The 11,966-nt window shown below is 40.6% G+C and overlaps 1 protein-coding gene across 4 annotated transcripts in view; it reads left to right on the top strand.

Moving 5' to 3' along the window:
* Positions 1-10,635, top strand: part of msrb3 (methionine sulfoxide reductase B3) — a 38,314-nt gene extending 27,679 nt beyond the window's left edge. For all 4 annotated transcript variants that reach the window (XM_041258291.1, XM_041258292.1, XM_041258293.1 and 1 more), the window contains 2 exons: positions 9,005-9,102; positions 9,805-10,635. In XM_041258291.1, coding sequence (XP_041114225.1) covers positions 9,005-9,102; positions 9,805-9,978 — 272 coding nt within the window. In that variant the 3' untranslated portion in view covers positions 9,979-10,635. The remainder of the gene's footprint in view (positions 1-9,004; positions 9,103-9,804) is intronic.
* Positions 10,636-11,966: the final 1,331 nt, after the last annotated feature.

Consider the following 11,966-nt stretch of genomic DNA (forward strand, 5'->3'; position numbering starts at 1 on the left):
ACTTCCAGCTGCTGGTGTGACAGGTCAGATACATCATACATTCTCTTGTCTGTGACGTGTAAACATTTACTATTTTAAGTGGAGCTGGTAATCTAACCAAAATAAATACGCGATCTGAAACGGCAGTAGACTAAATGAATAGACGTGGATCTTTTTCTAAAGTCTAATCTAGCATTTAAATATGAGTTTGCCAGTATTAATCCAGCGGCGAGAACTTTTATTTAAAATTCAACAATGGGTCTGCTTGTGTGTTTGTAGTGAAGACTTAACTATTGAGTCTAACATGTAGACTGTAAAGAGATAAACACCAATGTTCTTCTGCAGCTTGGCAGAATTCCAGTCCAATATAAATCATATCGTTTATGTAAAGAAAAAAAAAATGAGCATGTAACCAAAGAGATAGAGATATATATACAGTGGCTTGCGAAAGTATTGACCCCCCTTGGCATTTTTCCTATTTTGTTGCCTTACAACCTGGAATTAAAATGGATTTTTTGGGGGTTTGTATCATTTGATTTACATAACATGCCTACCACTTTGAAGATGCAAAATATTTTTTATTGTGAAACAAACAAGAACTAAGACAAAAAAACAGAAAACTTGAGCGTGCATAAGTATTCACCCCCCCAAAGTCAATACGTTGTAGAGCCACCTTTTGCAGCAATTACAGCTGCAAGTCTCTTGAGGTATGTATCTATAAGCTTGGCACATCTAGCCACTGGGATTTTTGCCCATTCTTCAAGGCAAAACTGCTCCAGCTCCTTCAAGTTGGATGGGTTCCGCTGGTGTACAGCAATCTTTAAGTCATACCACAGATTCTCAATTGGATTGAGCTCTGGGCTTTGACTAGGCCATTCCAAGACATTTAAATGTTTCCCCTTAAACCACTCAAGTGTTGCTTTAGCAGAATGCTTAGGGTCATTGTCCTGCTGGAAGGCGAACCTCCGTCCCAGTCTCAGATCTCTGGAAGACTGAAACAGGTTTCCCTCAAGAATTTCCCTGTATTTAGCGCCATCCATCATTCCTTCAATTCTGACCAGTTTCCCAGTCCCTGCCGATGAAAAACATCCCCAAAGCGTGATGCTGCCACCACCATGCTTCACTGTGGGGATGGTGTTCTCGGGGTGATGAGAGGTGTTGGGTTTGCGCCAGACATAATGTTTTCCTTGATGGCCAAAAAGCTCAATTTTAGTCTCATCTGACCAGAGTACCTTCTTCCATATGTTTGGGGGAGTCTCCCACATGCCTTTTGGCGAACACCAAACGTGTTTGCTTATTTTTTTCTTTAAGCAATGTTTTTTTTCTGGCCACTCTTCCATAAAGCCCAGCTCTGTGGAGTGTACGACTTAAAGTGGTCCTATGGACAGATACTCCAATCTCCGCTGTGGAGCTTTGCAGCTCCTTCAGGGTTATCTTTGGTCTCTTTGTTGCCTCTCTGATTAATGCCCTCCTTGCCTGGTCCGTGAGTTTTGGTGGGCGGCCCTCTCTTGCCAGGTTTGTTGTGGTGCCATATTCTTTCCATTTTTTAATAATGGCTTTAATGGTGCTCCGTGGGATGTTCAAAGTTTCGGATATTTTTTTATAACCCAACCCTGATCTGTACTTCTCCACAACTTAGTCCCTGACCTGTTTGGAGAGCTCCTTGGTCTTCATGGTGCTGCTTGCTTGGTGGTGCCCCTTGCTTAGTGGTGTTGCAGACTCTGGGGCCTTTCAGAACAGGTGTATATATACTGAGATCATGTGACACTTAGATTGCACACAGGTGGACTTTATTTAACTAATTATGTGACTTCTGAAGGTAATTGGTTGCACCAGATCTTATTTAGAGGCTTAATAGCAAAGGGGGTGAATACATATGCACGCACCACTTTTCCGTTATTTATTTTTTAGAATTTTTTGAAACAAGTTATTTTTTTCATTTCACTTCACCAATTTGGACTATTTTGTGTATGTCCATTACATGAAATCCAAATAAAAATCCATTTTAATTCCAGGTTGTAAGGCAACAAAATAGGAAAAATGCCCAGGGGGGTCAATACTTTCGCAAGCCACTGTGTGTGTGTGTGTATATATATATATATATATATATATATATATATATATATATATATATATATATTACTTTTTATTGCCAAAACAAAGCAAGTTCTGGGAGCAAGCCAGGATAAAAGACAAAGAACTTTATAAAGAAGAGGTATTTATTTACACAGGTAATTATTTTCAAGTAGAATAAACAGAAAACATCCCTGCTCATCGTTCTGAGCTCCGTTTCCTAAATCCAATGAACTTCCAAACTGAGTGCTTGCATTACCTATAACAAGAGGTACATCTATGTGAGATCCCCAGACACTACCACCTGGGCCTCCAGTGGTATCCAGCAGACAATACTGACCCCTGGTGTTTGGAAGAAGTCATTTGTGTGTAGAATTGTAAATGTTACTGTATTGTATGGATACCGAGCTATATAGTGTCTGTTGCTTGGGAAACACAAGCTTCCCTCCTCTGTTATAATAAGCAGAGTTTTCTGCTGCAGGTAGTAGCAGGGGAGCTGTGTTCACTTCAGAGTCCCAGAGAGCTTCAAAGAGGACCGAAGCTTGAGTGACTGCACTTAGAACTACCCTTCGCAATGGTAACAAACCTCTGCACAAATGAACACCCTGGAAGCACCATCTCTCGCTAGCACCTACTCAAGATGCAGACGTACTTTTTTCTCTTTTTCATTTCTGCAAAAATAAATAAAGCGCATATATTTGTCACATAATAGTGTCACAGCTGCTGTGTGTGTAAAATTGCGTTGGGATAAATATTAATAAGCTTGACAAAAGCTGGTAGGTTTTATTTTAATTTTAATGAAACTTTACCTGAAGTTTTATGTGTGTGTATAATTGGCTAAAAATGAAGCTACCCTCTTAACATCCAAGCTCAGTTTGCTCCCAGAAATGAAACCAGGTTCAGATGTGTTCAATTTCCTTTTCTTTTTTCTTTTTTTATAGCTACACTGCACATAAATGTACCGAACCACTTGCCTGGTGATAATACTTCATTAGATTAGTTTAGTAAGTATTCATGAGGATTTTCATCTTCTGAGTCATAGAATTCTTTTATTCCCAAAAGAATTTCCTGTGTCTGGCTGGAGTTTCATTTCTTTGTAGTGTTTAGCTGGGCTTCCTGAAGTGCTTGCTATGTAAAGAACCGTGTTCTTGTGATCTGCACGTAAAACCCGAGCGGCAAGGTCACCCGCTGCCTCCTGTGTTTCAAGAAAACCAACCCCTCCTGAGGGCTGACCATTCACAATTAACTCTCAACTTTTTAACCTACAACTATGACCAAATGTTGTGCATCATAGAATTACCTAATGTTGCTTCACAGAGTCAAATGAAACCTGCTGAATAATGTTAAATTAACATATTGAATTACATAGTGCTTGGTAGTTTTCCATATAGCCTACTTAACGAAAAACTGTTAAAAATTGAAAAATGTGACCTTTCAAAAGGTCTAACATGAAATACTGTACTATTATTATGGCTTCCAGTAATCATTTTGCAGTATCATTTTGTAATTCCTTTAATTTACATGACGGTGAAATTATGCTCATATAGTTATTTATTTATTTATTTATTTTAATTGTTTAAATCCTAAAATTCTAGTTGATGTAAAAGTTTTGCCATATATTCTCAAAGATGTTTACTACAAATCACTATCACCGCAATTTGATGGAAAAAAGAAGTTTAATATATTTGACATTTAAGCAAATGTGTCCCTATGAGATTTTTTTCAGTTTATTTGTAGCATGTGTCTGTGCTTGTGTGTGAGCGAATGTGTCTTTGTATACCAGTGTGTGTGTGTGTGTGAGCGAATGTGTCTTTGTATACCAGTGTGTGTGTGTGAGTGTATGTGTCTGTGTATACCAGTGCGTGTGTGTGAGTGTATGTGTCTGTGTATACCAGTGCGTGTGTGTGAGCGAATGTGTCTTTGTATACCAGTGCGTGTGTGTGTGAGTGAATGTGTCTTTGTATACCAGTGCGTGTGTGTGTGAGCGAATGTGTCTTTGTATACCAGTGCGTGTGTGTGTGAGTGTATGTGTCTTTGTATACCAGTGCGTATGTGTGTGAGCGAATGTGTCTTTGTATACCAGTGCGTATGTGTGTGAGCGAATGTGTCTTTGTATACCAGTGCGTATGTGTGTGAGCGAATGTGTCTTTGTATACCAGTGCGTGTGTGTGTGAGCGTATGTGTCTTTGTATACCAGTGCGTGTGTGTGTGAGCGAATGTGTCTTTGTATACCAGTGCGTGTGTGTGTGAGCGAATGTGTCTGTGTATACCAGTGCGTGTGTGTGAGTGAATGTGTCTTTGTATACCAGTGCGTGTGTGTGAGTGAATGTGTCTTTGTATACCAGTGCGTGTGTGTGTGAGCGTATGTGTCTTTGTATACCAGTGCGTGTGTGTGTGAGCGTATGTGTCTGTGTATACCAGTGCGTGTGTGTGTGAGCGAATGTGTCTTTGTATACCAGTGCGTGTGTGTGAGCGAATGTGTCTTTGTATACCAGTGCGTGTGTGTGTGAGCGAATGTGTCTTTGTATACCAGTGCGTGTGTGTGTGAGCGAATGTGTCTTTGTATACCAGTGCGTGTGTGTGAGCGAATGTGTCTTTGTATACCAGTGCGTGTGTGTGTGAGTGTATGTGTCTGTGTATACCAGTGCGTGTGTGTGAGTGAATGTGTCTGTGTATACCAGTGCGTGTGTGTGAGCGAATGTGTCTGTGTATACCAGTGCGTATGTGTGTGAGCGAATGTGTCTGTGTATACCAGTGCGTATGTGTGTGAGCGAATGTGTCTTTGTATACCAGTGCGTATGTGTGTGAGCGAATGTGTCTTTGTATACCAGTGCGTATGTGTGTGAGCGAATGTGTCTTTGTATACCAGTGTGTGTGTGTTTGAGCGAATGTGTCTGTGTATACCAGTGCGTGTGTGTGCGAGTGTATGTGTCTGTGTATACCAGTGCATGTGTGTGAGTGAATGTGTCTTTATATACCAGTGCGTGTGTGTAAGTGAATGTGTCTTTGTATACCAGTGTGTGTGTGTGAGAGTGAATGTGTCTGTGTATACCAATGTGTGTGTGTGTGTGTGTGTGTGTGTGTGTGTGTGTGTGTGTGTGTATACCAGGCATATTGGTTGCGCTAACACAGACACATGTGTCCAATGTGTGTGTGTGAGCGAATGTGTCTGCATATACCAGTGCGTGTGTGTGATCGAGGGTGTATGTGTATACCAGTGGGTTTGTGTGTGTGTGTGTTTGTGTGTGAGCGAATGTGTCTGTGTATACCAGTGTGTGTGTCTGTTTGTGTGTGTGAGCGAATGTGACTGTCTGTACCAGTGCGTGTGTCTGTGTTTGTGTGTGAGTGAATGTTTATGTGTATACCAGTGCGTGTGTGTCTGTGTTTGTGTGTGAGCGAGTATATATGTGTTTGTGTGTGAGCGAGTGTGTATGTGTTAGTGTGTCTGTGTTTGTGTGTGAGCGAGTGTGTATACCGGTGTGTGTCTGTGTGTCTGTGTGCCTGTGTGCCTCAGCGTATGTGTCTGTGTGTGTGTGTCAGCGTCTGTGTCTGTGTGCCTCGGTGTCTGTGTGTCTCTCAGCGTGTGTGTGTGTCTCAATGTGTGTGTGACTCAACGTCTGTGTGTCTGTCTGTTTCTCAGCATATGTGTCTGTGTGCCTCAGCGTCTGTGTCTCAGCGTCTGTGTATGTGTCTCAGCGTGTGTGTGTCTCAGCGTCTGTGTGTCTGTTTGTTTCTCAGCATATGTGTCTGTGTGCCTCAGCGTCTGTGTCTCAGCGTCTGTGTGTGTGACTCAGCGTGTGTGTGTATGTGTCTCAGCTTGTGTGTCTCAGTGTGTGTGACTCAGCGTGTGTGTGTGTCTCTCAGTGTGTGTGTGTCTCAGCGTCTGTGTCTCAGCGTGTATGTGTGTCTGTGTGTGTGTATGTGTGTGTGTGTCTGTGTGCTCTTTTGTTAGAGTGTAGTTCACAGACCTAACCCATCAGGTTTTCATCACTTACTGAGAGCAGTGGAAGAGGATATAGAATTACCAGTATATTGCACCATTTAGCATTTCAGGAGAAAATGCCATTGGATATCTTTTTGAGGTGAAATTCAGGATAGAGCAAAAAAATTATTTAATTTCACATGTCGTACTGTTATCAGTGACTTGCCCATATGTTTGCAGTTTGAGAGACTGGGTTTTATTTTTTAAACACACAGTAGTTCGGAGCTCTCTGAGTGCTGCTGAATGATTTATTGAATGTTTTGGTTGTTGCACAGGCACTGAAATCCAGACACAGATTCCAAAAGAAAACAAGTCTGTTTTTACTGGGGGAAAAAAAAACGCTTTGTATTTTTGCTCTTTTTGTACTTGTGCTTTAGAGCCGCAAGTCGCAAAGGCAGACCACAGTTAAAAGGTAGATTGTTTATGCCATTTTGGCAGTGTGTGATTGTATGGTCTCTTTCCTCGGCTCTTTAATACAGTATGTTTAGGTCTCTGGTTTTCTGTGTTGTCTGTTCTTACCAGATGCACGTTTATCACGTATAATACAAGAGTCTATTCTAAATGTGTTGCTGTGGAGACTATTGGATCTGGCAGCAGGTTAACACTTAATATGTTTTTTCCTGCAAAAAAATATGAAGGAGACCACCCATATATCTGGCAAGTTTAGGAAAGGGCATATTCTCGTCACCTGAATTCAGACAATTTGCTACAAGATATAATCATTGAAGTCAGTTATTGGACGTTTGTGATAACTGCCAGCTTCGTATAGCTTTCGCTTGTATGTTTGGTACATGTTAAAAAGAGCCCTGTTTACCTTTGGTTCTGGAATTGCACACAGACAATGACTTCTGCTGAATTATGACCACAGAATAACTTTTTGAAAAGCTAAGTAATACCTCCCATAAAGCAGGCTGTTAAACCCCAGAACAGTTGCTGCTGCTATTACATCAGCTTGCAACGCTCTGAAATCTTAGACTCATGGGAAATGGACTGTGAGCCAGCAGTGTCTGATAAAGCTTCATCTCCTCCCTGTTAAGATTAGTGTCCAAAGACAATTCCGATTTCAAGTGCTACATTGTTGCAGTGCATATATACAGAATGACCAAATCGCATTACTTTTTTTTTTTTTAAAACACATAACACTGCAGAACTTTCAAAAAGGACAAAAAAAACTGGTACAAATCTTTTATTAATAACTACATCTTGTCAACAATGTAATGCTATAGAGCGAACACTGAGACGCATAACTAGTTGGTATAGTATTTCATAATTTAGCACTAGTGCATGTTTAATATGTATGATTATGGGAGCCAACCATTTAGACAAGTGCATCTCGTCCCATCCCGCACAACTTATTAAAATGGGTAGAAACAAGATTTCTTGGAAGGTTAGATTATACTTTTTTAAAATGTATATTTAAATCATTGGCTAACTTCAAATGTATATATTTGCTTAACAATCCATATATATATATATATAATATATATATTAAACAATTTACAAAGGGTCATTATTTATCCTGGGTAACAAACAATTAATTAATACAATGTTGTTGTCATTTTGTTTTCTAGTTGATGGTACATGTTTAAATAAAAAAACAAAACACTTTCAAGCACCTGAGTGCAAGGAATGAATTAGAAAAATAAACTGGCTGTGCAGCCCAAAAACAAACAGGAGGAATGTGTCCAAGTTGTACAAACGGAGTAGACTTGGATGCTGCCAACAAATGATGGGAGGGGATCCTGCCTAAACATGTTTTGAATCATTTCTTGTAGTGCGGTTTCAGCTTCAGCTTATTACACCAGTATCGTTCTAAAGTGTACCGTGTGCGCTTCAAAACAGTCCGCAATCCTGACACTGCTTTGCGAGTTGTGACATTTTGTGCATGTTTCTTCAGCATGTGATTAAACATGTGCTGAAAAAAAGAAATAGTGCGCTTAGAGCAGCCACTCGAGGTCCGAACATGTTCCTTTTTACTTTTAACCTCCACAGTCAATGAATAAAGAATAGAGATCAAGACATTCTGACGTCAACTCTGAGTTTTTCTTCAAGTGTGGATATCCGAAGTGCTTCAGTTTATTGATTACTGTGAGGTTACTGTGCACCTGATGTGCAGAATTTGAGAAAAAGTTTAAATTAAGCCCAAGTTATATATGGAAATATTTTTGTTATTTATTTATTTGGCAGATGCCTCTATCCAAGGCAACCTTACAGATGTTACAGGGCAGTAACGGGTTAAAATGCAAAATGAATGCTTAAATACACTGTAGTTTACAGTAAGTGCAAATAATACTACTAATATACAATATGAAATAAGATGCAACAAGTTAGTGCAATAGTGCGTCAGCTGAGGATTCATTAACGTGATGCGTAGGTCAGGTGAACACAGTGCAGAGTAGGAGGGGTCGATGAAAAGATCTACAAGTGTTGTCTAATCAGGAGGGTCTTGAGGAGGTGATGGAAGTTAGAGACGTAGCTGTCCTGAAGTTCTCCGTTAGCTGGTTCCACCAATTATACTGCATTTACTAAGAATATGCTTGAAAGAAAAGTGATATATTCACTAAGCTGTGTGTCTCATACACATAGGAGCCCTACATTGACGTCATGCAGTCTGTTGAACAGATTAATATGCAACTAGCACGGCTAGACTTTGTTTTTTGTAAACTGGATGCACAAAAGATTACTTCAGACCTGCTGGGCTAATCCTGTACAGCAATCGAAGAAACAGCTGCTTGAATCTGTGCTGATTGCTGCTCCACAGAATGGGTTTACGCACCTTAGCTCCACATAAAGAACAACTCGGCTGTAATTCCACCCCTGTCAGTCTGCACATCTCCCTGTCTATTAATACCAGCCTTCAAAAGCATGTTCTTTTCATGTCTCAATATTTGCACTGCGATGACGTGTCTGACCTGCACAGCTATTCCAAGCTCTTCATGTTCCACTCCTTTGTGTTTTTAATGTGTTCAGGATGGCCTTCGTTCTCTGATGTGATCAGACCTGAGTCAGTCTCTCAGACCGATGACTTCTCCTACGGGATGCACAGAGTGGAAATAGGCTGCAGCCAGGTAGGCTTCCCTCCTAGAAAAGGTAGAGCCCTCTCCAGGTGCACTTGTGCAAGAGTAGGTTTGGGCTTGGCAGCAGGCATTTTAATCTACTTTACAAGGTTGCAGCAGATTATTGAGTTTACTCTGACTTAGGGAAGATAATATGCCATTTACCAAAATTTAACAATTAACAAACAAGAAATCAAATGGTCACATAACTGAACAGATTTTGTCCTGAAGTTAGCCTCTGTGCTCTTCCCATGTGAAAACATGCCATTATGTTTGGAACTGCATACAAACAGGGTTATTTTGAATAAATGTATTAACTTTTACAATGAATAGAAATATATTTTCCTCAAGAGCCAGAGGTTTTGTTAGCACAGGACTGCACAACAGCAGTTACCAAGCTTTGACAATAACTCCCTAAGTGCACTATAACAGTATCTTACAATTGAGTTTCTGTTCTGATTACACTGCTATAAAAACCCTACAAGGATTTCAGACTCAATTCATTTCAATACATTTGATAAAACATCTCCCCATCCCCCCATGTATTGCATTTGTACTTCTCAATCAGTCATGGGGCAGAAGCCAATCATAATGCAAAACAAACAAGCGAGTGTAAAAGAGTAGAATGGTTCTTTCAGCCAGGATTTAACTATGCAGCATTACTATGAGAAATATTTATTTATTTATTTATTTATTTATTTTTTTGTTATTCAGTGTGGCGCACATCTGGGCCACCTCTTTGACGATGGCCCTCGCCCGACTGGTAAGAGGTATTGTATCAACTCAGCTGCCTTAGCCTTCGTACCTGAAGTCGAGTCCTCAGCCAGGGAAGCTCCCAGCAATGCCCCTGCCAGCGAGCCCACTGCCTCCAGAAAGACTGAACTGTGAGCTGCAGCGGCAGAAACGGAGCAGGCCAGGACGTTTAACCCTCTTTTCAAAAGCGTGCCGGTGCATTCTGTTTCAAAACCAACACCCACATACTTCCATATACTTGGGTTGCTTCCGTAACCAGTTCTGTTATTTGCAATATACAAATGTATTTTTTGGTAGCAGTTTAACTTTGTAAAAGGTAATTTTGATAAAACGTTTGCACAAAAAGCACATGGAATATATGCTACTATAAACACCTTTTGTATTGTCTTTTTGTTTTTGGTTTCATAAAGCGTCATTGGTTATTTAGTTGTCATTGCAAACTAACACTGCTGAATACAGTAGTTGTATTACACAGTACGCTGCAAATCAGTTTTAAAGAACGTTTTCAAAACTAAAGGGGGCTTTACAGTATTCTGTTTACTGTAAGCAGTTACCATGTGAAACGTTAAGAAATACTCAGCTTTGCTCCAGTGCTGTATTGTTTGAAGTGATATTTGATGTGAGTGGAAGGGAGCCCCTATGCAAGTGCATTTTGTGCAGTTAAACGAGCATCAGGCTGAGAGCTGAGCAGTCTTTCTAATAAAATGGTTGAGATGACAAATGTTTACTCTGAACATTAACCCAGCCCCGGCCTTTAACATAGCTGGGTTTGGGGACCATTTTTCAATCCGTTTTGTTTTTTACTGATTTGTTTTTGACTTTGACTATTAACTTGCCTTGAACTTTCTTGCACTGGGAGTAATCATGTACAGTTTTTAAATAAAACTTTAAGACTGTTAATACACTGGACTTCTTTTTTTATATATTCCTTATTGATTTTTATCTTGAATTAACGCTAGAAGACTTTGACATTAGCAAGTTAATTCAGATAGGTTTCTGAGCGTCAAGAATTATATCCGATTAGGAGCTCCCGAGTGGTGCAGTGGTGCAAGTCCAGGCTATTCCACTGCCGACTGTAGACGGGAGTTCCCAGGGGGCGCCGCACAATTGGCTGAGTGCCACCTGGGAGGGAGCTTTGGTCGGCCAGGGTGTCCTCGGCTCACCACGCACCAGTGACCCCTGAAGTCTGGCCGGGCGCCAGCAGGCTTGCCTGTAAGCTGCCCGGAGCTGCGTTGTCCTCGAACGCTGTAGCTCTGAGGTAGCTGCATGGTGTGCCTGCAGTGTGAAAAAGAAGCGTCGGCTGACAGCACACTCTTTGGAGGACAGCATGTGTTTGTCTTCGTCGCTCCCGAGTCAGCACGGGGGTGATAGCGCTGAGCTGAGCCTAAAAATAATTGGCCATTCCAAATTGGGAGAAAAATTATAAAAACAATTGGCGACTACTAAATAAAAGAAAAAAAAAAGGAATTATCAGTTTTGACAACAAAGCCAGCAGCACCAATGACATGGGGAAATTGAAGTGACATTTTACTTTACTGACATTGTACGGATCCAGACGCAGCCTGCTGTATAAGGGAGTGCAGTGTTAATGTGAAAACCCAGGAACCCATAGCAAAATTAGAATATAATGTAACTAAATTTCCCCTGACATTCTGCAGGCTGGTCAAACTAATCAATTTGCACGTGCCGGCCTACTGGAGGAGCTTCATTCTAACGTTCTCTGGAATCATGTTTCTTTTCATTATGGTACAATTTCTATAAAAGTTTACTGTGGTATTTTTGCACTTTTACCATACCATTCCCATGGTTATACCATATCATTCCCATGGTTACACTATACCATTCCCATGGTTATACCATATCAATCCCATGGTTATACTAATGCATTTCCCATGGTTTACGCTGGTTTGCCATGTTTATGAATATGCTTTACCTTGCACTGCTTTCTACTGCTTACCTATTAGTATGTAGAAGCTCAGCTGAAACATGTTCTGAAGTCATGTTTTTGTCAGGTGGTGCGTTGTCTATGAAACACTGGGAATTTGCATTGCTGTGACTTATTGTCTGTTTGGATTGGGGGTGGTGGGTTAGTTAAACTTTTCAACTGTTTTGAAACAGGGTGT

Source organism: Polyodon spathula, chromosome 8 (genome assembly GCF_017654505.1).
Source record: "Polyodon spathula isolate WHYD16114869_AA chromosome 8, ASM1765450v1, whole genome shotgun sequence".
NCBI lineage: Eukaryota > Metazoa > Chordata > Actinopteri > Acipenseriformes > Polyodontidae > Polyodon > Polyodon spathula.